The 26,518-nt window shown below is 37.5% G+C and overlaps 1 protein-coding gene across 1 annotated transcript; it reads left to right on the top strand.

The window, feature by feature from the left end:
- The first annotated feature begins 1,869 nt into the window (after positions 1 to 1,869).
- LOC124172957 (zinc finger protein 3 homolog) lies at positions 1,870 to 24,884 on the top strand. Its single transcript, XM_046552485.1, has 7 exons — positions 1,870 to 1,905; positions 2,452 to 2,571; positions 7,135 to 7,293; positions 11,811 to 11,978; positions 17,062 to 17,181; positions 20,146 to 20,218; positions 22,688 to 24,884. Exons 1-7 carry the CDS (start codon positions 1,870 to 1,872, stop codon positions 24,232 to 24,234), a joined length of 2,223 nt encoding a protein of 740 aa, XP_046408441.1. The 3' UTR covers positions 24,235 to 24,884.
- The last annotated feature ends 1,634 nt before the right edge of the window (positions 24,885 to 26,518 follow it).

Below are 26,518 nucleotides of genomic sequence, written 5' to 3'. Positions count from 1 at the left end.
TTCTACTCAATCTCGGCTCAATTTTCTATGTACCAGTTGCCCAGGTGCCCTGATGACGGCGGACAACTTTTTCATCGAAACTTTGGCTGATTGTTAGATGGAGTTGGAGAACCTGACCCAGTGGAATTCCCAAGTAACGTGAACGGGACAAATAATAATCAGACGGTACAATGTCTGGGAATTTGGCTGGTGCGTTCAGCCTTTGTTTTACAGTGTTTCCAAATAGGTTTTAATGTTTAATGTTTTAAGTTTTGTGGCATTAGGTCTAGCATTTTATGCTGTCGAATCACTGCTGAATCATTTGGAACCCAAGTTTCTTGCTTAATTTTAAATTCCCAACTAATGCAATCGCTAGGAAATGGCTTGGTGGGTAACTCCAACTACAAAGCAAACTCTTCTTAAGTATGGCATTAATCTTCCTCAAGCAATGTCTCCCATTCTGTTTCTTTGAAGGTATTTGGTCTTCCTTCACATGGACAGTTGTCGTCATTGAAATGACCGCCGTTGAAGCAGTGACACCAATCATGTCACATTGTCTCTCTTAGATCAGCATCATGGTTAAATTTATAGGGCTCTCGATGCACTTTATCCCGTTTTATTTTAATGAGAGAAAGAAATCAACTGCTCATGCAAATGATGGTTAATTAGCTCAAACCCAGAAATTTTCCCTCAACACTAAGTATCCATTGCCAAGACAAATTCATCATGGTCATCAAGCAGCTTGTTTATCAAATGTCTAGGCTTGAGTAATGATGCTACTAATATTTCAAAATCGACCATCTGTCAGTGCTATATCCATCTATTAACTAACAGCAGGAACTTTGTTTAGAGCGTAATGCTACGTAATTGTTGCATGATTGTTTTTCCAAGTTTTATGGATAATAATATCAGGGTTATATAAAAAAAGTTTCATGAAATGATTTTGTGAGAGAAGATGATTTTGAGGTTTTTTTCTTTTACATAACCTAGTATTGCAACGAGTATTCTCTTACAGGGTTAGTATTTGAATGTTAGCAGAAGGTCTACAACGTAATAAATATGTTGAAAATATGTTCAACATGTTTTTTCCTTTACTTCTCTTTCGAAAGAAGAATAAATGGAGATTTTGGCCTTTTAAAAGCCACTTATACAAAAATTATGACTTCAGAAGAAAGAAACAGACGTGCAAGAATCAGAAACTTGGTCATTTCATTTTCTGAACTGCAAAATTTTTTAATCCTCATTCTCTACTTTGATTTCGTGTAATTTGAAAAAAAAACTGAAAATGATACCGCTGAATGATCCCCATTCTCTATTGTATAATTTGCTGTCAAGGGCCAGCTACTATGGTCCCAAATAAATTTAAAAAAGGCACTGCAGTAACTCAGAATATTAGGGATCTACCTGCGAGAATTTGTTTCATTCAGAAAGATAGATTTTCAGTGATTGATTAACAGGCATGCAGACACCACTCTATTTTTATATGAAAGCATAGACAGTATGTTTAACATCCTTCTTCTTATTGCTTTAGAGCATCCCATATATGTATTTTTAAGGAGATAATTGATTTTTCTATTACTTTTTCTGCAGAGTTTTGAAGAACAAGGGGTAGGTGATGACAGTTCGGGGCCTTCTGTGGAGACTAAGGGCTGCACTCAAGATGTGATTGAAAACAATTCACAGCTCACTTGCTCATCCCAAACCACAGAAATATACCTTCCTGTGCCAGACTTGGTACTGCCTAGGGACAATGAGTTGGTAAGTTATGTTCTAGTACACAGTGAAACCTGATTTGAACCACCTTCAGTTACACAAATTTCTCAGTTGCAATAAGAAAGAGAGTATGCCTGTTATAAAAATGAGTATATTTGTGGGAAGTTACTCACAGTAATGCCATTGTCAGTTGAGGTCTTTTCCAGTTCTAATGTATGAGGCAGAAAGCTGAACCACACTAATATTTTTCTGCCAATATCACTTGTACAACACCAGAAATCCTCGGATAGAGTATCTGATGGAGTAGACTTGTTGATAACTATGTGAAATGTCTGCTCAAGCCATTTGTCTTAGCTATAACTGGACTTTGTCTCATTATTGCCCTCTCTTTGTTTTAAGCCACCTTCCTCCTTCATTTCAATGAAGGATCCAGCTCTAACTCTTGTGGCACCTCTTTATAAGACTGAGTAACAAAAGATGAAGACAATTCAATGTACAGTGGAACCTCGATCTATCGTTCCAGCTGTTTTACCTCTGCTCTAAGTGACCAAAACTCTCATTCAAACCGCATGCCCTTTGTGATATAACTCCTCCTCCTTAGATGAACGTTGATATTCTGGAGTTTGATCTGTGAGTGGCAAGAATCTCATGACTACATTGGCCAGCTGAAGTGGTTTCAAGCAAAAGAGGATTTTTTATTATCGAATTAGGTTCTTATTGTTTTCCTTTTATTGAGTGAAGCCCATTATTCTCTCCTAGTTTCATGTGAAAGACGAGGACGAAGATAACCTCAGTGAAGGGAATTATCCTGTGCTGTACACATCAGATCCAACAGGAATTTCAACTGATGTGTCAGATCCATTAGCCACTGATGAATGGGTGAGTTTACTTGTGCCTTGTATATTCTATTTTTCTACTGCACAATATCATTCCTTTGTGGAATATTCCCAACACCTCTCAGCAGAAATTGAAACCATTCTCCCTCACCTGATCAATAATGACCAACTGCAGAATAATTTCACGAGTGAGTCATTTAAAATTAATTATTCGTAATAATGAATGGTTTTTTTTGCTAAAGTGACTCTTCAGATTTGTTTACTAAGCAAGTGAGCACACTGTCTTCACATTGGTGAGCAGTTATTGTTCTCTTGATAATATAACACAGTTTTCACTTCTGTTCATGACAGAGTAGATGCGTGATTAGGAATTGAGAGTTAAGCGGAGTACTGTTGAGTTTGGAACAGTTTATTAGCATGACCATGACATCATGATGCAGCTGCTAGCACGGTCTAACAACATAGCTTGTTCCTTATGAGAGATTGATATTCACAGGAATCAGATCAGATTTGGATATTTTGATGAAAGTGAACAGGAGTTTAAAACAAGGTCTAGGGATTTGTCCTTCTTTACCACTTTTGTATGGGGTGTTGTACATTTTGCAATTCAAATGGATTACCAAAAGACATCAAAAGTTAGTGACATGAACTAATTTTTATATACTTTGACTCAATTTTCTGCTGCTGTTGTTCATAGTCTTGAGAGACTGCCACTATGAATTTAATATTTTGCTTATTGTTAGATATTTATTAGACATTTTTGGACACACTCATCTTATCTTTCATTCCTGGCATAAGGCAGGAATATCCTTCATTTTGGTAAAATGACTGAACTGAGTCCACAGTTGTTTGTTCTATGTTTTTGCCCCTCCTTGGATCTGGTATAGCATTCCATATTCACTAACATTAAATCCGGTGGCTACTTTTTTCTTGCTCCACAAAGTAGGAGCTAATGTTAGTATCTGAATTATCTCTCCCCGACTGCCTGCTGTCACCAGTTTTTCTGTTAGTAACCCCACTAGCACATCCACATCACTTGCTTAATCAACAACTTTTGAATCATGCTCTGGAAGGAAATCTTTATCCAATAGTTTGCAAGCCTTTTTGTTCAGAGTAGAAGCTGCAACATTCAGTTACCTTTAGGAGACATTGATTTGCTGTGAGATGCAACTGCATGGAGTTTCAAAGGAGACACATCCATTTCCTTGAACGATGAATTTATTTCCTCCAATACTTTTCTTTCGATGAATCTTTGTCAAAATCTACGATGCTATCATCACTGCCAGCAATTGGGATTAGCTCTTAAATGCCACAGTTTTCTTCAATATGTATGGTGTATGTATTTATCCACTTTTTCTCTTCATGAATCACGTATCTTTTGTCCCGGAATTTCTTTTAACAGTTTCTAGTATGCTGCTTATCATGAATGAAAATGCTGGTGTTACTGTTTGTAGTGATTTACTCCTTTTTTCTGTGACATCTAAATGGATCACAGCAAATTATTTGATACGTTTTATATTTTTCTAAAAAGTAGGTTTTTTGGTTCTCACAATTACTCAAAAGAAGTCCAGAACTTATTCCATGCCTGAGTTCAATCATTTGTCTTTACAATGTACTTAATTCCTCAAATTTTAGGAGATTCACTTAGTGAAGCTAGTTTATGGCACTCTGTACCTCTAATTGTAAGTTCTCCTCGACTACAGTTTCCATGTTCTTCAAAATGGGCCATTATTAAGACATCAGCCTGAATGATAAATCAATATATGAAAGTGGAAAATTATTGTTAACTGAGATAGAAATAACAAATTTTGTCAAAATATTTTCCTTAAGGTTTACATACCTGATTTCTAGAGATGGACACAAATATTAACTACAGCACTTATTGGAAAAAAACTTAATGTTCACACTGCCAAAGTTGGAGGGCAACTGAGGAAGACAAAGGGCAAACAATATTTGCATCTTGAGAGAAAAACTACATTGTACGAATGGTGTAAGTGGCAGGGCTTACTCAGCTCATTTTTGCTTTCTGTTCAATGAACCCTGTTTAGGTCTAAAATATGTGGTTACATTGCTGCCATATTCCAATCTTCCAATTATGATCTTTTTCTCAGCTCCACTATGAAGTTAAAAAGTATCTTTTCTTCAAAGAAGATTCAGCAATAAGTTAATGTCTAATCCTCATTAGAGTAAATGCTTGTCAAGTTTAGACTATGTATTTTTTCACATTATTTTTATAAGTTGCACAACATTCATTGAGTGAAAAATATTCGTGAAGTTTTTGTCTATACAAAATGGAGAAAATTAACTTGTATTCACATGCATCCAGTATTTTGATGTGTACTATAAAGCAAACATCAAGGTATCCCCAGCAATGATGGCTAAGTGCTATGAATTCCTTAAAATATCCTGTTTCAAAAGTGTATTTTTCTTATCGGGAGAAAAATAACCTGCACATAAAAAATGGTTTAATGTTGGAACTTATTATGTGCAAGATTCATGTCATAAATATTTACTTAGATAAAGAAAACAGTTAACACAAGCATTTCATCACACTTGAAGTAGAACCCAACACTGACTGCCAGAGTTGTGAATAATTTTTTTAACAACAAAACAAGCAAAAAGCCATGAATTTTACTTTTATAGGTGGTGGGTCATACCTTAAGGAATATGCATTTGTAAAAATAATTTAGCTTTATTCAAATATTGCCTCAGGTCAAACTTTGATGTTTTATTTAACCATATTTTTGAGGCAAAATTTTCTAAAATCTTGTAAATCATTTGAGTTTAGAGAATATCCTATATCCCTTAGGGTATTCTTCAATTAGTTTTGGAATTCTCATGACTTCTATTGTAAACCTGTAGTTTTTCATTGTGAATCAGATGAAAAATATGGCTGAGACAAATTATCTCCCTCTGTAGGTACTATAATTTGCAAAAGTCATGTAAAAAATCGAGCAAATTAGAAAGTGGAATATTAATTACATTAGCTTCCTTAATGTTGACAAACAAACATTTATCACACTATGGCGGAACAAAACCATGGCTTTGGACTTACTTATCAATGCTACTTTTAGTCTACGGTTGTTAAGACATATGATACAAGGTCATGATTGTCTAGATCTTCTATTTAATCATCCAAATATAATAGTGTTGTCTTTTTCCTCTACCAAGTTCTCTTGTGCCATTGTTATGACTACATACATTGTTGGTTCATTGGTTCTAGAGTATATTGTGTCTCTCACAGTATGCAGTTTTTATCCTATTCCATGCATAATGTCTCTTTACATTTAGGTTTCTTCATTCTTAGGATATTTTTCAATTAGTTTTTGGAATCCTCATGACTTCTACAGTAAACCTGTAAAATTTCATAATGAATCAGATGAAAAATATGGCTAAGACAAATTATTTCCCTGTGGACGTACAAGTGGCTCTGGATGCCACATTCATTGAAAAACTGCAATTTCACGCAAACTTCAAATGGTTGTGAAATAACTATCAGAGATGGCCAAGAAATATTTTACACTGTTTCATTCCTACATGGAAGGATGAAAATTGCGAAGTTTCATCAAAATCCGAGTTGGTGGGTGTCATGCCTGGATGAGCTGACATGGAATGACCCAATAATGATTCAAGTTCCACTTATCCGGTTTTACTGCTCGGTAACTCCACTCAAACAACCCTTCTTAATGAATGTCCTGCAAAAATGCTCCATAGGAAGGGGACTGAAGAGCCCCTTTGGGTTCAGTGTAGCAGTAATGGCAAGGCAAAAACTCCACCGTCTTGAAAAAGTTGAAGGTTGAATGAATATTTATTTTCCAAACAAATCTTTTTTACCCATATGGCAGGTTAGCAGAAAAAAGTATTTTTAATGTGAGGCAGGTGAGATGATAATTGGAGGTGTTGCTGATGGAGTATTCAGAATATAGTTTAGTGTTATTTCCCTCCACCTTTATATCTTTATAGCTTCCTTTGTGAGGCAGGCACGACTGTAGTTGGACCCCCTGGTCGGCACAGAATTAATATTTTGAAAAATGTGTAAAATTGCTGCAAAAATATAATTTTAATACATATTTTTATTTTTACTTACACAAAAAAGAAATAATTCATAAGAAATTTTTCATTTTTTTGGAAAAAACAATGAATTTGACTTTGATTTTGGACAATGAAACCTTTCAATCACCAACCTAACACATACTTTTGACCGTAAACAAGCAATAATGCAAAATATCCACTAGAATATTTCACCTCTTCCAAAAAACATTCATCCAAATTCTACTTATAATCCGCAGATTCTTTCAAAATCATGCTCGAACGTTTTATACAAGTTTTTTTAATAATAAATCCAGGATTTGTAGAAAAATATGAAATAACTATAACGTGAAAAAAAATAGGTTACCATAAGGCACAGGATATGAAGCTTTAAATTTAGTCAATCACAGAGAAGAAACCTATCCAGAAAATAGTTGTAGAAACCGCTGCCAATCCACCAATGGTCACATAAGGGGTTCCAACTCCGGTTCACCCGTGAGGCGATCCCAAAAACCTTTGGAGTGGTTTTTGAACTCGTTGAACTTTAATAGATACTGAATACCTTGTGCATTGAAAGGCCCTCAAAGGTTGTGCGGAGGCAGATGGACCTGAGGGCGATCTTCCGGAGAAGCAGCAATCTCAGGAAGACGATGAGGAGGAGAGCTTCTGTCCAAAGCTGGAGAGCGATTCGGATGAAGGGGATGAATGCAGGAATAGTAATGCCGGAACCAAGGTGGTGAGTTTGGGATACTCCCTGATCGACAGTTTTTATAGTAGACTAAGTACAGCAGACTCGCGATAATCCGGCTGCGGATTATCCACGCATGATTTTCACTCTCCCTCAGTATTTAATTAAATAAAATGCATTTGGATCCGATAATATCTGATCCGAAAGATCCGTCTCCGAGAATCAAGGATCCGATCGGAATCCGGATCAGAAAAAAATCCTGGATCTGTCCATCCCTGATTAAAAGTATGGTGTTACAGTTGCTATTAGTGTCCATACTTTTTTTTGGCAGAAAGACAGTTCTGTAGATGATTACAGGGACGGAAATGGGGCATGTCGAGTGACAGAAAAAGGAATATGTACAAAGAGGTTGTAAATAAAGCAGACTCCTGATTATCCGGCTGCAGCATCTGTAATGTAGATTATCCGTGCATGATTTTCACTCTTGCTCAATATTTTTAGCGACCTTTATAAAAAATAAAATTGGATGCAAAATCATCGGAATAACTTCATTAATACTAGGATACACCAAGCATATTACTTCTGTTAGAATCCCCTTCGAAATGGAAGCAATAGCGAGCTAGCTGTATTCACGGGAGTACCGCATTCCAGTTTTCCAAGCCTCGCAGTGCACGACCGTGCTCTGTGATCATGGATACAAGTCACGCTGCAATTGCAAGCAGGGAAACTTGCGAGATAGGCGACTACGTGGCGTGGTGTCTGACAGTGTAATTTCAGACATCGAGCAGTTGTTTTGAAGCATTAGTTCAAACCACTTTTCTGTATCCTTGATCACACAGCCACGGATGCATGGTTTTCACAACCAGGCCTTATATGGAGCATTAATAACACGAGTACAACCATGTTATCACTGCTAAAAAGATCGCGAACTGGCGAAGAAAGCTGTAATTGTGTCAGGGAAGCACTTTAAAATAGCGGAATTATGTCATTAATAATAATGTATTTTGTGTTTTATGTAAATTATGAAAATAACAATACCAATATGAAGTGAAATTTTGGGTTATCCGTGTTCTCCGATTATTCGTGCCGTCTCTTCCCATCATTCGTATGTCCCCCTTTGCGCTTCCTTATGGCTGCATGGATCGCAACCAAAGCAGACAGAAAGGTGCATAGCATGTGCCCGAGCCCTCTAGTGCAACTTTTGGTTGCGTCTTGACACATCTTTTGCGTCGTTATCTCATTACCCTTTGTTACATCACATCGCACAATTTCTGGTAATCCAGACACGTAGGCACACCTCTTGACACGCTCAAAGATGAATGAAACATTTAAATCCTATATGATCGAGGAGGTTGTTAATATCTGGAGGCTAAGACATGCATAGGATTAAGTACTATGCAAATGTTAGAGATTTTCAAAAACATTTTTTCATCCATTAGATATGATGTCTTATCATAATTTAAATGGCGAAAGTAAAATATTTTGCAAAGATCCTCTGGGCTTTAATGGGATAAATGAAAAGTGGAAATTTTTAAGTGCATGAAAATGTGACGGATAAGTATGAATGCTGGGAAAAGCCCTTGTGACGTCATTTTGGTTCTGGCTGCCACCAAGTGAGGCCATCTTTGTGCGAGGCTATGAGCAGTGCCACGATGCAGGCTGCTAGTAGGTTGCACTTGGCTTGATTAAAGATTATTAATACCCTATCAAACGAAGGAAACTTTCCGATCATAGGCAATTTTAAAAGGTGATTAGTAAGAGATGTTTCCCTGAGCTCTGTGCCACATGCATGCGTTTCAAATGAGGTTAAAATTGACCGTGAACATTTGTCTAAACAGGGATTTTTAAAACCGAATATGCATTGGTAATCTCAGACAATGTAAAACTCCCATCTACTCGAATAGCATCTAGGTCCCTGTGACGTCATGTGAAGTGGCATTGCATGGCTGCCAATCTGACCTTTTTCAATTGAGGTTAAAATTGACCGTGAAAATATGTCTAAACAGGGATTTTTAAAACCAAATAATTTTTATACATATTATGAATACACTAATGGTGGGTAATGAATCACAATCAATGCCTTGCGTTTTCTTAGATGAAGGAAACTACCCTATAGAAGAAGCGTTGGAAATTTACTCACAAGGGGAGACCACGTAAACAACATATTTGGGCTTTTCTAACCCTCTATATTAACACTGTTATATGGGTGACATAGGCTCCATTACATCACTATAAACAATTTGCCATGGATGATGTACAGTGTCCTTGATGCATTGTGTAACAGCTTTGTTTGATTTCCTTCCAACAAACAGCACAAATATCTTTATCCTTTCAGCACTGCTCAACCCATTAACAACCTTATCTTATATTTCCATGTTTTCATAACTAAGGTGAGCCCATCTTCTATGCTGAAGTACAGTACTTGAAGTTGCTGTTTAAGTATTCCCTATTCCATGTTTGTTATTGTTTTTTTTCTTAGACATCATTAGTGGCGAATTGATTGTGTCATTTCGATTTATTCCTAGAATTCTTGATATTTTACTGAATGTAGTGTACATAGATGAATGGGAGGCAAGCCCTCACGACTGGTTTCCTTTTTTTTGTTCTATTAATGATGGACATGTTTTCATCATAGGATTTCTTAAGAGCAGGATGGATGTCCCTTTCACAACTGAAATTTTTACTTCACTTTGCTATCACAAAGGACTACATAATGTGTAAAAATCGGGTATTTTTGTCCTGTCCAATCTGAGATATGCAGCCTCAACCTTAACAAAAATTTAAGAAATCCAAATTTTAAAAATTCATAAACAATTAACGAGTGAGTTGTCGATTCTGATACCCTATAAAATGTGTGTACCCCATGATATCTTACTACAAAAAATATTAACTCTGATAACTTTCTCCTTAATGTTTTTTTTAATTTATAAAGAGTGGAATTCTTCAATTTTTGACCCCTACTTTGGAGACCATTCAGACAGGTAAGATTTGCATGGGGAATTATGGCTATGAAACACTATTGTATGGAAGAAAGTACTGAAAAAAACGATGCCAGTTTCAATCTTGTAGCCTGATGCGGTCCAGGGATAATCAATTTAACGCAAACGTATTCTAAGGGAAAAAACGCTCCATGATTCAAAACAAAAATGGCCACCACATGTAAGTGGTGTAAAATAAAATTTTTAAAAATTGGTTTTGAACTTCCCTTTTGTGTAGTAAAAACATATTAAAAAGTTAAAAATAAAAAAATGGTTATGCAACCTACCTTGGATCACTTGAAATGGATTGACCCTGTATCCATTCTGCCAAAACCATTTTTGAAGGTGTTTCAATACACTGGGTAAGCTCTCTTCATTGGCTATGGTTATGGGGGGCGGAATTTAAATTTTCAGCATCCGGTTGGATGGGATGGTGATGACTCCGCCCAATCAAATAGAGCTATATGAGTGGGCTTACGGTATACCCAGCAGTCCAGTCATCAGCCATCTTCTTGATGTATTAGAATTTCAGGGAACGGCAGACGTCCATTTTTCTTTTTCTCCATCGTGAACTTGATTTTGTGGTTTTTTCTATTCATGTTATGGAGGTTTACTGGTGGGCCTTCAGCCCATCTGGCCAAACAATGAATGTTTCATTCATGTAGTGGTTTCAGTATTTAGGCTGTTGTGGGTCACTGGGTTGTCTTCTCCTCAAAATCCTCCATTAAAAATGTGCTATGGCTGCAAAGATGTTTAGACTATATCCAATGTGGATGCCTTCCAGCTCCTCAAAGAATTTTCTATCTTTCGTGAAGTATGTTGTTGTCCTTACCATAAGAAATACTTCTACGATATTGATTTAGAAGGGCATACTCAGGAGCTGAAGCATCTCTCCACATGGAAATCCTTTGTACAGATAGGCACAGAGCGTCAAAGCTCATCATGGTGTCCCTCTTTTGTTGACCATGCAGATGAATTGTTGGTCCATCACTCAATGCCCTGAGGACGATGGCAGAGCTAGCCATTGAAACGTTGACTCTGGCTGAACAGCTCACCTGATGACAAAGCCGTAGCCAGAATATATTTTTGGGGGGATTTATGGAATAGTAGACAAACATAAAATATACATATTTATTGTAAACCATTAAAGGAAAATATAAAAATATTATTATAAAATTGAATTCAGCCTTCCAGCTTTTTTTTTTGCAGCGACCAAATGAATTAACTCCTTGGTGTCGATGTCAATTCTGCGGTCCCTCAGGAGGCCCATAAGTCACCTACCTCTCTTCTAATTCACAGCACTATTATTTCACACACTGCACTACAACTACACACACTGCACCTACAAATTCCATTAGTTATAATTATTGACTTGAGTCGCATTGGACTTCTAGATGTCACTGTGCAGCTACATAATATCGCCGTGTGAGCACCAAGCGAGCATAAAGTATCTATTTAATTATTTTCATTTTGAGGGGGATCAATCCCCCTTGATCCCCGCCCTTGCTACGGCCTTGCCTGATGAGAATGACTTATTTGTTAATTTTGATGTAGATGACTTGTTTACTACTTTCACTTTCTGTACAGATCATCAAAAAAGAGAAGGCAGCTAATGACAATGCGGGTTCTTCTGCTGGCACAAAAGAATGTATTCGAGATACGATTGAAGGAACTTCACAGTTTGCATGCTCCGTTCAAATGACTGAAATATATATTCCTGTGCAAGACTGCCAATTACCCAAAGCCAATATTGTGGTAAGTTTTATTCTCATCTAGGAGTAGCATGACCTTTATTTGAGTAAAATTCTTCGTTGTATGACAAAATCAGGATTGCATTGAGTTTATGTATGCATTTGTATGGGAATTCACCCTCAAATGTGAGAGATTCTGTTGTGCAACTTTTCAAGTTGTAAAATATGTTGCGAAACCATTGAGTTCTTTATCTATTTTCATGTAAGTCAATCTTTTTTTGTACAACATCACTATTCTTCCGACAGAAAATGTTTCCTTCCATTGAGTACTCGAGTGGTGAACTTTATTTTATCTACTTTCAAGGTAAAAGTCTTGGTATGTCAGGAAGCCTAAACACGAATCTTTTTCACCTGATTAGATCCTTGTAGTACAATCCTGCTAATCTTCTCATAGAAAGGTGGTGCTTCCCATACCTTTAATTATATTTTGCTCTGGTTAAAACCTTGCATCTCTATTAATTCTATTGTTTGAGAGTCCTATTCCAATCACCTCTTTGTTAAGCAGATTCCAATACCCATCTGCATAGATGAAAAATATGGCTTCGTTAATCAGAATGGCATAATTGTGTGCAATACAGTGGTTGGCTACTGTAGATCCCTCAGGGTATCTAAGTCTTGTGCAACGTCTGTGCTCTGATATATTGGTTTCAATAGTTCTTGCAGTTTAACCAATCTGTATGTCTCCACACTCATGAGGCATGTGAAAGTAGTCCCCAGAGGTCTTTAACCTTCATATGGATTCACTGCACCTTAGCAGTGCTCGTGGTTTTAAAAGTGGTGTAAAAATTTTCCATTCCGATGGATCATTTTGAAATTTTCAGTAGTCTATTTTTTATTCGTCATCTAGATATATAATTTTGTTTGCATAGTGTTGACAGTTTACATTTTATTTGCCTCAAATGGAAAAGTTACGTCATTGGATTTAAGGCACTGAGGCAGCACCAAGAATTTCATCGTTAGTACATCGGGAACTGCACTCTCAATGTTAATGTCAAAGCTTGGTGTGTTCTGTAGGAAATGCTATAATATATTTATAATCATATTATTTAATTTTTTAAACCTTATAGACTAAATGAAATTGTTTAACAAAAGGAAAATATTACAATTCAAATTTTGCATTCTCTTTAATCTAAGAATCACAATGTTCGCCTCGTTATCATGTTCATTGACTGAACTTCATCTTATCACAAGAATTATTCCTAGAAACTCATGGCTAGCGTAAGTTGTTTTTTCCATGGCATCCGACTTAGTTTTGCCCCTTTTCCGCTCCGCATCTACTTACCTGCCATGGTGATAGTCACCTTTGGGCAAATCCTGTGGTAACTATGTTTAGAATTACACCAAGCAGCAATTCAGCAAGCAGAGAGTAGGCACCTATTCCTTCTCCCCTTCCACCTTGAAACCCATATTTCGAAGAAGTTATTTTTTTGGATTTCCCACCAATCAAGGAGTAAAACCTCATCTGGTGCATTCCCACGCATCAAATTTACCCGTCCATCACTAAAGAAACGTCCACAGTGAGGGAATGTGGCTCCGCATTATGAAATGAAACACCGGCTCTTCTAGCTCCACCTCCAAAGCGGCATTGGGTTCTTTGACACGTCTCTGTGTATCCCATATTCTTTATATTTCAAAACCCATTAGACTTAATTTTTTATATTGCAGGATATAAGCTCCCAAAATATTCATAAGATTTGTCTTGATTGCCAGAATCACTGCAAAAATCACAAAAGTAACACTTGTCTCTTCTCACTTCACCTACACCTATTCAATTATTAATGTTTAAGAACTTAGCCTTCTGTATATGCTGCAATGGTATAATATATGGGTGAATGCAGTGAAGCGAAATAAAATCTCAGGGGCATAAACGAATTTTTTTAGGTCCTTATTTTTAGTATTTAGATGCATCAAAATATAAACATTAAAAAGTGGATTTCGTCCAGAATTGCATATCAGAAAAAATATTTATAAAATACCATTGCATAAAAATTTTAAACTTTCATTTGAAAATAACAGAAATAGATAGCATTACGGCAAAAAAATGGAAAAGAATGCAGCGTTCAAGTTTTTTTCTTATAACTTCCACAGTAATGAGTTAAATCTGGCAAAACACTGTGAGAAATAAAGGTAATAGATGTACAGTAGACTCTCGTTAATACGAACGACGTTATTACGAAGTATTCTTTTTTACAAAGAAAATCGTTGGTCTCAATGACAAAGGCCTATCCTAGCTATAGGAAAAGAAACTTTATTACGAAATTTTCGATTTTACGATATTACGGACCTCAGCCCGGTCCTGGCGGTTATCAAATGAACTTTATTTTAAGCTCCATGCATAAGCTATGGCATTTAGATCGATATTCACTACGCTAAGTTTTAAAAATCACGCCACGTTTAAGTTGTCCTAGTGTGCTGTGACCGAGAGCGTCATTTATGGTTTTTTCTTCACCATTCGCACAACGTTATACAATAACCTTCATTCCTAGGGGATCATGGTGACAGACTCATTACAGCTCGTCAAGTTGATGTACAATTAGTTCTCTTCCTACGCACATTCGATTTATGAATTTTCAGGTATGACAACATTCAAAAATTTCAAATTTGGAATTTGGCGCCTTTTGATTTGGCCGTTGATATGCCGTGCGGCGTAGAGGAAATTGTGCTCTGGGCATAATCTGAACAAAGTATTATTCATTCCGGTGTGAGGTTAGGAACTGTTCAGCGTTTTGCCCATTGTTCCTTGCCGCGGAGAGCGATTTTTTACGGCTCCAGCTGTGTTGCACGCCCATTTAGTTCAATTCGTCACAATCGTGAGTTAGCGCATGATTGTTGTGAAGTATTGCATTGTGCAGGATAATGGTACTCCTGAATGCCTTCCTTACAGTACGACCGGTCCGATGACGGCACAATAGGGGGTGCGGGTAACCCTTCGCCAGCACGGTTTGCAGCCAATCGCTGTCCCCCAAACGCACCTCACATTGTCGCCTAGTCATATAACGTTGTCAAATGCATGCAGAGCAGCGAAATAAGCCTGATTCACTAAAACATGCCTTTTCTTCAAATCCCCAAAACAAGTGATTCTTCCACTGGGTCTTTCACGCTCGTCATCCTTTTCGTCTCCTTTCTTCACGGAGGCCTTTATAGGCGTTTCACTTTGTTACCTGGCAACGCTGCCCCGACCTAGACTATTCTGCCAGTCATCGGACAACTCTCGGCGGCCGGACCGTGGGTTTATCAACTTAGGAACAAGGTCTTGGAGCACATCTAGTCCCTAAATCGGACTTACTGTGTTAGGGAGGATATCAACCCTCGACTACGTCATGCCGAAACTGAAACGAATTTTCCTGTTAATATATATTTCCACTTAATTTAATTGCATTTATCACTCACGGTTTTTTTGGCGATTCCTAAAAGAATCGTTCATACAAACTTCGTTATTACAAACCTATGGATTTTCGGTCCTGTGAACTTCGTAATAACGATAGTCTACTGTATTTACCATTATCAGTAGAAAACTTGTAAATAAACGCTAACTTTGAAAGAAATTTACAAAAAATGAAACACCATCTCTGCGGCACCTTTAATCCTGTGACGTAGCTAAATTCGTTAATTTTTATGAGGGTTAAACTCTGCACTTTGGCTCCGTAGATTTTCAGGATGCATGTGAATTGTCTCAATGTTTCCATTTTTAAGGGAATGCATGACAATTTACCAGAAATAGTGGAAAGAAATGAAAGAGCAAAAAGAGAATTGGTGTCAAGACCACCAGCGTCTTTTGCATACATTGAGAATGTTGAGACATCTAAGTTGGTGAAGCAGTAAGAACAAAATATAAAACCCCTGGGTTGCCAGGCAAGGATGTTTGCTAGCTGTTGCTGAGTCAGCAAGTGTATTAACCCTTTCACTGCCATCGGGCCGATAAATCTGCCCTCGCTGGTTGAGCAAAAAATCCCAGGGGCCAATTTATCGGCCCTAATGGGGAGCATGCACAATTTTGTACTGCAACAAGGACTGGAATAAGAAGGCCTCTACCTCAAATGTACTTGCCGAAAATTTCGCCTATGAATAATGCTTCTCAGCTGAGTTATGAGTCTTTAAAAATTGATCTTCATCGGCTGCTTGAAAACAAGACGTCATCGGAGCGTGACGTCACGGCACGTTATCCACTGATGACACACTGAGGAAGTGGATAGAAAATCGATCTACGAGGGCTCAAATGCAAATTCGGCGAAAATAATTGCTGTTGTAACGACAAAATGCAGACAGTGAATATTTTGGGTTGCCAAGGCGTTGTTGAAATAAATAAAGGGGATGGTTTGGGGAAACTTGGAATGAAATAAAAATTAGCCACCATAAGGGAATCGAGCTAAAGTAAACTGAAGTGTTTTGGTTTCTTACATCCCTCTTAAGTCAATTTGTCCTTTTAGGAACTACTACACAGCTCGACGAAGATTTTAACTTCGTTATCTTGCATTCAAGGCTCTACCACTCTACTCTTTTAGCGAAGTGAATGGTGTACCCTGCGATGACATCAGTAGGCATTTCAGGTCACGTGACTTCAAGCAATATTCGAGCATTTATAATTAGCAATTACTGACGTTAGCAGAGTACTAGGAGAGTCTTGGCTCGTATGTTTGGAGTTATGAGAAAATTTTCTATTCAATGAAACTAACTAGCATGATGAAAGAATTTCATGCATGCTCTCCATTATTTCCCTTTTTTCCTGATTGTGGCCTTTTCAATGGCTGTAATTTATGTAAACCCCCATAATCTATCCATGGTTATAAGATGTAATCTTAAGAATTGGGAAAAAAATCTATACGCATTAAATAAAATTGAGTAGCTGTAATTTTTTTAAAATCTGAAATGATGCTAATTTCAGAAAATAGCCTTGGCAGTCTTCGCAAATCCCACTTGAAATTGGCTGGCAGTGAAAGGGTTAAGTTTGGTCATAAGAATCTCAGGCATCCACAGTTTGGACCAGCTTGAGTGGCCTCTGGAATAGAACATGGTTCTATTATTATGCATTAGAGATATTATAATTATTGTATAGCTTTTATTGAGTGACATTCAACATTCCCTTTTAGTTTAATGAGAAAGAGGGGAAGGAAGATCTCCTCAATGAAGAGAATTATCCTGCATTTAACTCACCGAATGCAGTTGGCACCTCAAGTGATGCTGTAGACCCCCTGGAAGTTGATGACGAGGTAAGTGCACTTTTACCATGTTAAGTTTTTCTGTCTCAAAAATTCATTCCTCTCTGGAATTTTCCTGAAGTCATTCAGTAGAAGCACTCAATTTTTGTCTCACATGGTAATATAATCTGTCCATTTGTTCATAACCTTCATGTTTGAATTTTGCTCCTGAAAAAGCAGTGAAATGCATTTATTTGCTGATGATAATGTCATAAATATATCAAACTAGTGTTTGCTCTGACTTTTAAATTCTGCGTTTGGAGTTGAATAATGTTTATCTGGGGAGAAAAGAGGGGGGCATGGGTGTGTTAAAGTGACCTTGGGTTACTCTTGAAATCATCCTTGCTCTCTTTTATTTCTATGACACTTTATTCTTCGCACTTATACAAACGGGTCTCTCCAGCCCAAACACTCTCCATGTCCCTCGGCTCACTCGACTCAACTGTCCTTACGGCTTCTCGACGCGTCCCCTCGAGCCACCTCAGTTGGTTCACGGTCACTCCTTCAGGTGGCAGTATCTCCCGGGGGGGGGCACGCTGCCTAGCGGCGTAACAGGAGTTAATCTGAGTAAATCCCACTTAACTAATGGGGCTGGGTCTGTGAAAACTTTGCACGGTTGGCACTTGAAGGAACATGCATCCTTTGGAAAAATGGGGATTGAGCTTCTACGGCCTCAATGGATTAAGGAAGAAAAGGAATTTCTCAAATGGCCGTAAAATTCTCCCTGCTCGTCCACCTTGCAAGTCGAAAAATTTTGCTGCGTTTGTGTGCGGGAAGGGGGAGAAATTCCCCGCAGGGACCAAACACCAGCCTCTCAACCGGAAAGCCCAAACAACACACACACTCAAACAACACGTGTGTTTTCCTCGTCCCCTTGCCGAAACCCCCCAACGACGCTCTTTTGGAGCAAACCTTTTCTTTCGGAACATTGAAGCCATCCACAGGTGAGTGACTGCTTATTGAGTGAACGTGTTTCCACGGATCACTGGCTGTCTTTAACAGGCCCATCCTGTGAAGATTCCCGGTTTTCTGTGGAGCAAGAATCCATAGCGGAGGTCCCTACAGCCCCCACAAAGGATCTTGTTGTGTATGTTTGAGTGAGTGATTGTGTGAGTGTGTGTGTTGTTTGGGCTTTCCGGTTGAGAGGCTGGTGTTTGGTCCCTGCGGGGAATTTCTCCCCCTTCCCGCACACCAACGCAGCAAAATTTTTCGACTTGCAAGGTGGACGAGCAGGGAGAATTATACAGCCATTTGAGGAATTCCTTTTCTTCCTTAATGCATCCTTTGCATTCACAGTAACAAGAACTGACTAGGACAGGTGTGAACAGAATTGAGTTTTGAAGCAGTAGTCCCAGTCCAGTGGCCATTCAATCCCAAGGAAAAATTTTATTACTCTACCAATAACATAACTTTCCCTCGTTCAAAATCTCCTCCTTTCTGCTGAAGCTTCGTTGGTGTGCATTATCACACTTATTGTTTCAAAATGATAATTTCATTCTTCTCTTCATACCTTCAGCTATTAATGGCCACACCAACGTTGCCTACCATAATCTGGTGGTAGCATACAAAATACTGTTATATGTATAGGTAACCAATCGGGTAGTTTCCTTCATCGTAGAAAAGGAAAGGCATTGGTGAAATTCATTACCCAACCATTAGTGAATTCATAATATACAAATTATTTTGTTATAGAAATCCCAGTTTAGACGTATGGCAATGGTCCATTTTAACCTGATTTGAAAAACGCCAGATTGGCAGCCATGCGATGCCAATCCATGTGAAATCACTGGGACCCAGTTTTTATATGAGTAGGTAGGAGTTTCACAATCTCTGAGATTACCAATGCATGCACGAGGCACAGAGCTCAGGAAAACATGTCTTCATGATCACCAATAAAACTGCCTATGGTTGTGAAGTTTCCTTCGTTTGATAAGGTACTAATGATCCTTATTCAAGCCAAGCACTATCTGCTAGCAGGGTACTCTGCTACCTGCTAGCAGCCTGCATCACCACAGCTCACATATCATCGCCGCAAGGCCACCTCACACGATGTCAGCGGGAACCAGAATGAATTCACGTGGGTTTTTCCCATCATTCATACTGAGCTGTCACATTTTTGCGCACTTGAAAATTTTCACTTCATTTAATCCCGAAAAATAGATATTGTCATATAAAAATATAAAGTGTTAAATACGTACTCCAGTGGTAATAATCTTTCGATTTAGGCAATAAAAAAATAATAGGAAACCACCTTATTCCTGGTCAGATGATGGTGTAGGTCTAAGGTGGTACTGACCATGGTTAAGACCGTGGTTGGGTGAACAATTAAGTGAATGATTTTCTCAAATAAATATAGCGTCTCCTAGTTTTATAAAGGACCAAAACAAGAATTGTTGCTTCGTTTACACAGATATTTACTTTGTAAAAGGATTGCCCTGTGCGAAAATATAGCCTTTATTCTTTGCAGCGCAGGAATTATTACTGTTGAATTAAAACTTTTGGGCTATGTCACCGTGTCAATTACTGGGATGGCCCAACTTAACCGACCGATTCTGGTCGCTTTCTCAAGGGTGACGTGTACCCACAGAAGTAATGAAGAATCAGGAATTATAACCTTTGTAGGGTTGGTAATGTTATTAATGTATATCGCTTCCATGGACAGTGGCAACTTTTCCATTGGGTAATGGAATTACTATCTGCTATAAAAGTAGCTCTACATTCGGTATGTATCATCAGAAAATGAAGTCAACGATAAAAATTTTATAAATGATTGCATGATTGGCATTGTATTTAAGGCACAGTTATTTAATTTAGAATGAACATTATTCAAAAACTGTCTCATTGTTGAAAGAAATTACAAAATGTTCATTGCTGTATATGTTTGGATGATAGTTCTATATTGTAAAAGAATCGTATATTAAAAGAATACTGATTCTTATGTTCATTCATGATTAATGAGTTGATTCCTACTTTCAGCATAAGTTTACAGAGGATGAAAAACTGATTGGTAATTCTGAAATGACCAAGGACTCTATGACTGAGGCTACAGGTGAGTAAACTTTAGGTCTTGCAAATATATGTGCGTGGAGAGGGTGTTGTAACTCTTTTGAAGCATGAAGAACCTAAGTTAGTCATCCATGTGTAACTTTTGTTTTATTTAGTTTACATGTCACTTAAATATGAGAGAATGTTTATCTTTACATTTGTGTGGTCTGGATTTCTAATAATATGAAATGTAATGTATTTAATGTAATGAATTATCACAATTTCCTTTAACATTTATGTATAGTAGAAGTCCTTTTAATGTAAAATATTTTCTTCTGCTGAAGTCTATCGATATTTAACTTGTGCGACCATTGACTAGTAAAATTTCATATTTTAGTGACATATTGCATTAATGGCAGTGAAAGATTCGTATAGGATCTGCACTCTAGTCCAGTCAATGAAATTTAACAAATGAGTTCTTTATGACTGGTGTTATAGACAAAAATTTCGAATTATTAATGATCCATTACGAGTGCTTAGCATGAGAAACCAGTGCCTGTACAACTAAGGGTGGTATTTGTATAAAAAATGTGGGTGGAATTCAGGGAAATGACTGAATGAAAGTGTTTCCGACTTCTTTTGGCAGAAATGCGATGCATCCATGTGGAAATACATAACACCGGTTGTACTTTCCACCCATTTATGCACTACTCCACCGCCTACTGTTTGCCTAGTTTTGACACTCAAATGTCATTCTGAATTCTTTCTGGCCTGTGTCTTTGGAAGGAAAACGTTTTCTGTGCTATGGGTAGCATGATAATATTTGAAACCTCTCCGCATGGAGTTCTTTTTTTTGGGGTTGAGTTACCCTGGTATCCTTTTCCTTGTTATTTGGGACCCAGCCGGTTCCTTACTCCAACCACTGGAGTGGACCGTAGATCCCTTTCTTAGCACGAATCCACATTCAACTCATTGCATTGCTAGTGCATTTTTTTTACCAAATATTGCAAATGATTTTCAAAAATTTACTCTTCTGTAAGAAATACTAAAATTATTTAGGCATTGTTGAATTATAAATGGATGTCTAGCATTAATTACAGTCAAATTAGTGAACACAAGGTACTGAGAGTGTAAGCCCAGAAGTGGTATTAGCATGTTGAATTTATAAAATTAGCTTGAAGTTTGGAATGCACAGCCTTATTCAATTATTTTTGTAAGCATGGCAACTTCTTGGTTAGGTGTAACAGTGAATCATGTCAGAAAATACTTTGTAACAGATAGTAAGTAGATATATTATGGATTTCAGAAATAAATACCAGAAGACAAATCAATACTGCTAAGTTGCAGCACTACTCAATTTTAATAAATAGTGTGTTACAGTTTGCTGCTATTGATTAAAAAAATGATAATCCCTAATATTTCAATGTACTTTTGTGGATCTCATCAGGAGGTTGATCAGGAAATGATTTAGATGGATATCATATTCAACCTGGAAAAATGTAATTGCTCCCTTTATGACTTTTTAACAGTTATCCTCAAGCGGACAAAAGGAGGAAATTATTTAATTTTTAAGAATTTTTTTTATCAAATTTACCTCTGATTGTTAACTACGCTTGATTCTTGGTTGATGCATTCCTTTTTTTACAAAAATGTGGTGTGAATTCAAAATAAAAATTCATGAATTGTGGCCTCTTCCCTGGCACACATGATTTCCATTGCTAAGTACTTTATGAAAAATGTTTACTTATTGGTGTGAAAAGTAATATGTAGCTTCTAAAAGTAAACTCATATTGAAAATCTGGAGCAATTTAACATTAAAGGAATTATATTCCTTAAATATTTTGATAATTGTTGTTCTCTCACGTAGAAGGATTAGGACAGCATTATTTTCTCCTCAAGTATTCTCAAAAGAAAAATCTATGCCATTTTAAATATTAACTTAAGGAACATTACGATGTGTATAATCCATAACCACTGAACACATGTTTTTGTCTTTTAAATGGATATTTTTTAAAAGGGCATGATTTCATTTTTCTTCAGCAATTTCAAGCTTGATATGAGATAATTCTTGATGCCTGACTTTTGTTTTTGGACAAAATTGTAGTTTATTGAAATTACCAAAAAAGACTGACTTCTGATCTACTTGCAAAGGATTGAAAGAAAAACATTAATCTCTCCTTAAGTATTCCTAAATGAAAAATTATTTGTCATTTAAAATATCAGCTTCAAGAACATTACAATTTACATAATACAAAATTACTGATTACACATTTGTCTTTGGAATGAACAAATTTTTATAGGGGATGATTTCATTTCTCATCAACAATTTCAATATAGTGATTATTATGGATGCCTGTCTTTCCTTTTCAGGCATAATTGAACCAATATTGAAATTGCCAAAAGAGAATGACACCATATTTGCGTTTAGCAACCAGCAAAAATATAAATCAAAGGGAATAGGTTTCAATCTATCAAATGGTTTTTAAAAATTAGATCTGTGAGTCCTAGATTGTAATATGATTTTCCTTTCTAGGGCTGTCAACTCCTGACCAAGTGCTGGTAGAAACAACACCAACTTCATTCCTGCTGGCAGAAAGAAATGTATGGGTTGATCTTAACGATGATTGTATTGGTTCATCAGCCTCAGTGACACACATTCAATCCAAGACTGTGGCATCCCCATGTTGGGATGGAACGAATTCGATGGATAAAGATTTGAAAGAAGGCATTTCTCACAATGCTGACAAGGTACTGTCTAACTCAATTCCTGATGATGGACTCAGTTATATGAAACACATTCCAGCATCTAGAAACAGTGGAAATGGAGCCACAATGACTGTTGTAGGGGGTGCGAGGGATGCACCAAATATCACTGATAGCCTTAGGTTAATCAGAGTCAGTGAAAACAGAAGAAGTGGCATTGAGGCAGAAATGGAAAACAAAAAAGAGATGAGTTATTGCTTCATCAAAAATCCTAGAAATGGTAAAAATTCCAACAAAAATTTATATTATTGCTCCCACTGCAGATATGGATTCAACACCAATGATGATCTGATCAAACACATGGAAATTCATTCTGGTACCAGCAATTTGGATCCTATTGATGAATCATCTATGGGAAAAGATGAGTCATTCACAGTCCCCGCATCAAGAGAAGAAAGTAATAATTCTCGTGAGTCGTCCACCTCTGAGACATTGATGGGATTGGAAAGGAAAAGACGAGGGCCGATGCAAAAAGTAAAAGCTCCTGTGCTAGAAATCTGTGGTGGAATTGGAGAGAGGAAAACTGCGGAACGAGTGGGAAGTTCTGAAGGGGATGGGAAACCATACACGCAGAATATGTCTTCAGAGTCCACCACCTCTTGCACGAGAAACCTCAGAAATGATGCGCTAGGAGGCGCAAAAGGAGGGCCTTTCAATTGGAACGTGTGCAACAAATCATTCACTCGGAGAGGCATTCTTGGCAATCACATGCGTTCGCACAAAGAAAGAAAACGTTATCCGTGTACGATCTGCAGCAAGTCTTTCCCTTCGAAGTCTCGCATAACTAAACACTTGCGCACACATACGGATGAGAAGCCTTTTTCATGTAGTGATTGCATGAAGTCTTTCTCTCTTAAAGGCAACCTCATGACGCATTTGCGCACCCACACGGGGGAGAAGCCCTTTTCGTGCAATTATTGCGCGAAGGCTTTCGCTAGTAAGGCGAAACTCATACAACACTTGCGTGTACACACAGGAGAGAAGCCTTTTTCTTGCAATTATTGCGCAAAGACTTTCAGTATAAAGGAGAATCTCATCCGACACTTGCGTCTACACACAGGAGAGAAGCTTTTTTCGTGCAATTATTGCGCAAAGGCTTACACTAGAAAGGAGAAACTCGTCCAACACGTGCATACGCACACAGGGGAGAAGCCTTTTTCGTGCAATTATTGCGCAAAGACTTTTACTAGAAAGGACAAACTCGTCCAACACACGCGTGTACACACAGGAGAGAAGCCTTTTTCGTGCAATTATTGCGCAAAGACTTTCCCCAGAAAGGACCAACTCGTCCAACACACGCATACGCACACAGGATAGAAATCTTTTTCATGTTATCACTAAATCTTTCAATAGAAAAGGAAGTCTCATCGGACACTTGCATACTGGCAAGAGATTGTTTACACGCAAGATTTAAATTAAGTCTTTCACTTCGAGTACTTCCCCCACCAATCACGTGGAAAAACACTCAGGAGAGAAACATTTTTTGTAGAAATGCGCGAATAGTATCCTCAAATGCTCAATTACTAAAAAGTATTCGAGATCTCGAATAATTATGCTACAGGTAAAATCTCGAATGCTTTGAATTTCGCGCCATACGCTGACACACGCACATCGTTGGTAGTTTACTCGGAAAATATATAGAATTCTAGTCGTTTAGTGCATGCAGCGCCGTTTTAGGCAAGTTGACGAACTACATCAAAATCGCGGATTAGAGGGGTGAAAAGAGTTTGTCGTGGGAACCGAAAATTATCAGGTGAAAAAATCGGAAAATCCCCGGTTTCCCCCTCCAGGAGAATTTCAGTGCTGTGGAATAGTAACTACATAGCACAATTCCCAAAATACACTACCCCCTCCATCCATCAGCCATCGGCCCCTTATCCGGTGCTTTCCTCCTTTCCAAAATCAAACAAAAGGCCCCAGCTTGCGCAGGGTTCGTATTACAAAAACCATAAATCAAAAGCTTCAAAAGAAAATATCAAGATACAAGAGAATAATAGAATCATGTTTCACCCTTCCCTCTTTCTCCCCACTGACCTTTTTCTGCTTACCTGCTTCAAAGTTCCCCATTTCTGGAGGTCAACTACTGCGTGATTTATCTGCTAGCCCAAAAGATGTCTAACAATAACTTTCGGTAATTGATATTACACCTTTATTGGATTGAAATATTAGTAATGTGTGCATAATGTAAAAAAAGAATAAGACCAAACACGACATATTTCTGACTTTATTTAAGTATTTTACGTAAGGAAATAAATGCCAAATACGATGAAGACTTTGTATTCAGGCGAAACTCGATATCCTCGAGGCTGAGCTTCTGAGAAGTTGATGGGGTATTTTTTTGCAAACACATCAAGTTACAATTTATGAGTTATGCTATAAATCTATTGTCACAGTTACAGATGAAGGGATATTTTTCTCAGGATATTTGGTTTCTCTCTGCTAGCAATTCGAATCCATCTGCTTATCTTGTGAGAACTTCCGAAGATTGACTGAAAATAATTGATGAAGAAAGCCTGGTGGAGAAGCACGTGTGTGTTTTCAAATAGCCTCTGCTTACCTGCTTCAAAGTTCCCCATTTCTGGAGGTCAACTGCTGCGTGAGTTATCTACTAGCCCAAAAGGAGTCTAACAATAACTTTCGGTAATTGATATTACACCTTTATTAGATTGATATATAAGTAATGTGTGCATTATGTAAAAAAAAGAATAGGACCAAACACGACATATTTCTGACTTTATTTAAGCATTTACATAAGGAAATAAATGCCAAATACGACGGAGACTTTGCATTCTGGCAAAACTCGATATCCTCGCAGCTGAGCTTCTGGGAAGTTGATGGGGTATTTTTTGCAATGGGCGAGCCACTGAAATGGCGTTTGGTAGATAAGAATGTATGGATCAGACAGAAATCCATGGTAGTATTTTAAATGCTGAGATGGCATGCAATCACTTTTTGCGAGGTGGTGTCCCATTTCCATATTTGAAAGAGATGTTAGTCAAATCAACTATATGCCCTAATTGTTTCCATAAAATAAAAATATTCCATTAATCAACTAAATTCCTGTTTGAATCCTGTAACGGAAATCACAATTACTCACCAAAATCTTGGGTTTCCTGCTGCATAGGCCACCTAGTCAAACATTCACGCATTCGTCGTTTTTTATCCATCCTCTTGAAAAACGATTGATCGAGGTTCCCTTGTATACCTTTATATTTATACATTCATCAAGGGAAATAGAATAAGAAGTACGTTCAATATGCCTTATGCAATTCTAGTATTTGAGGTATTTGAATATTCAAGCAATGATTTACTACTTGAATTTGATATTCAAGATTGAGAAATCTGCTATTTGACCCATCTACTTTTTTGTGTAATAATTGCCCATAATCTTTCACTAGTAGAAAATACAAACTAATGCTTCACTTGCGTATACATGCAGAAGAGAAATCCTTTTCATTAATTATTGTGCAAAGTCGTTCTCTCATGAGAAAAACCTCACTGTACTCATGCGAACACAAAGACCTCATCACTGCAAAATTCGATCCGAACACTAAATGCACACATGCAGAAGTACATAAAACCTTTTTCGTGAAATGATTGT

This window comes from Ischnura elegans (assembly GCF_921293095.1).
Source record: "Ischnura elegans chromosome 13 unlocalized genomic scaffold, ioIscEleg1.1 SUPER_13_unloc_3, whole genome shotgun sequence".
NCBI lineage: Eukaryota > Metazoa > Arthropoda > Insecta > Odonata > Coenagrionidae > Ischnura > Ischnura elegans.
The sequence above is the reverse complement of the archived record's forward strand: the minus strand, read 5'-3'. Positions and strand labels throughout refer to the sequence as shown.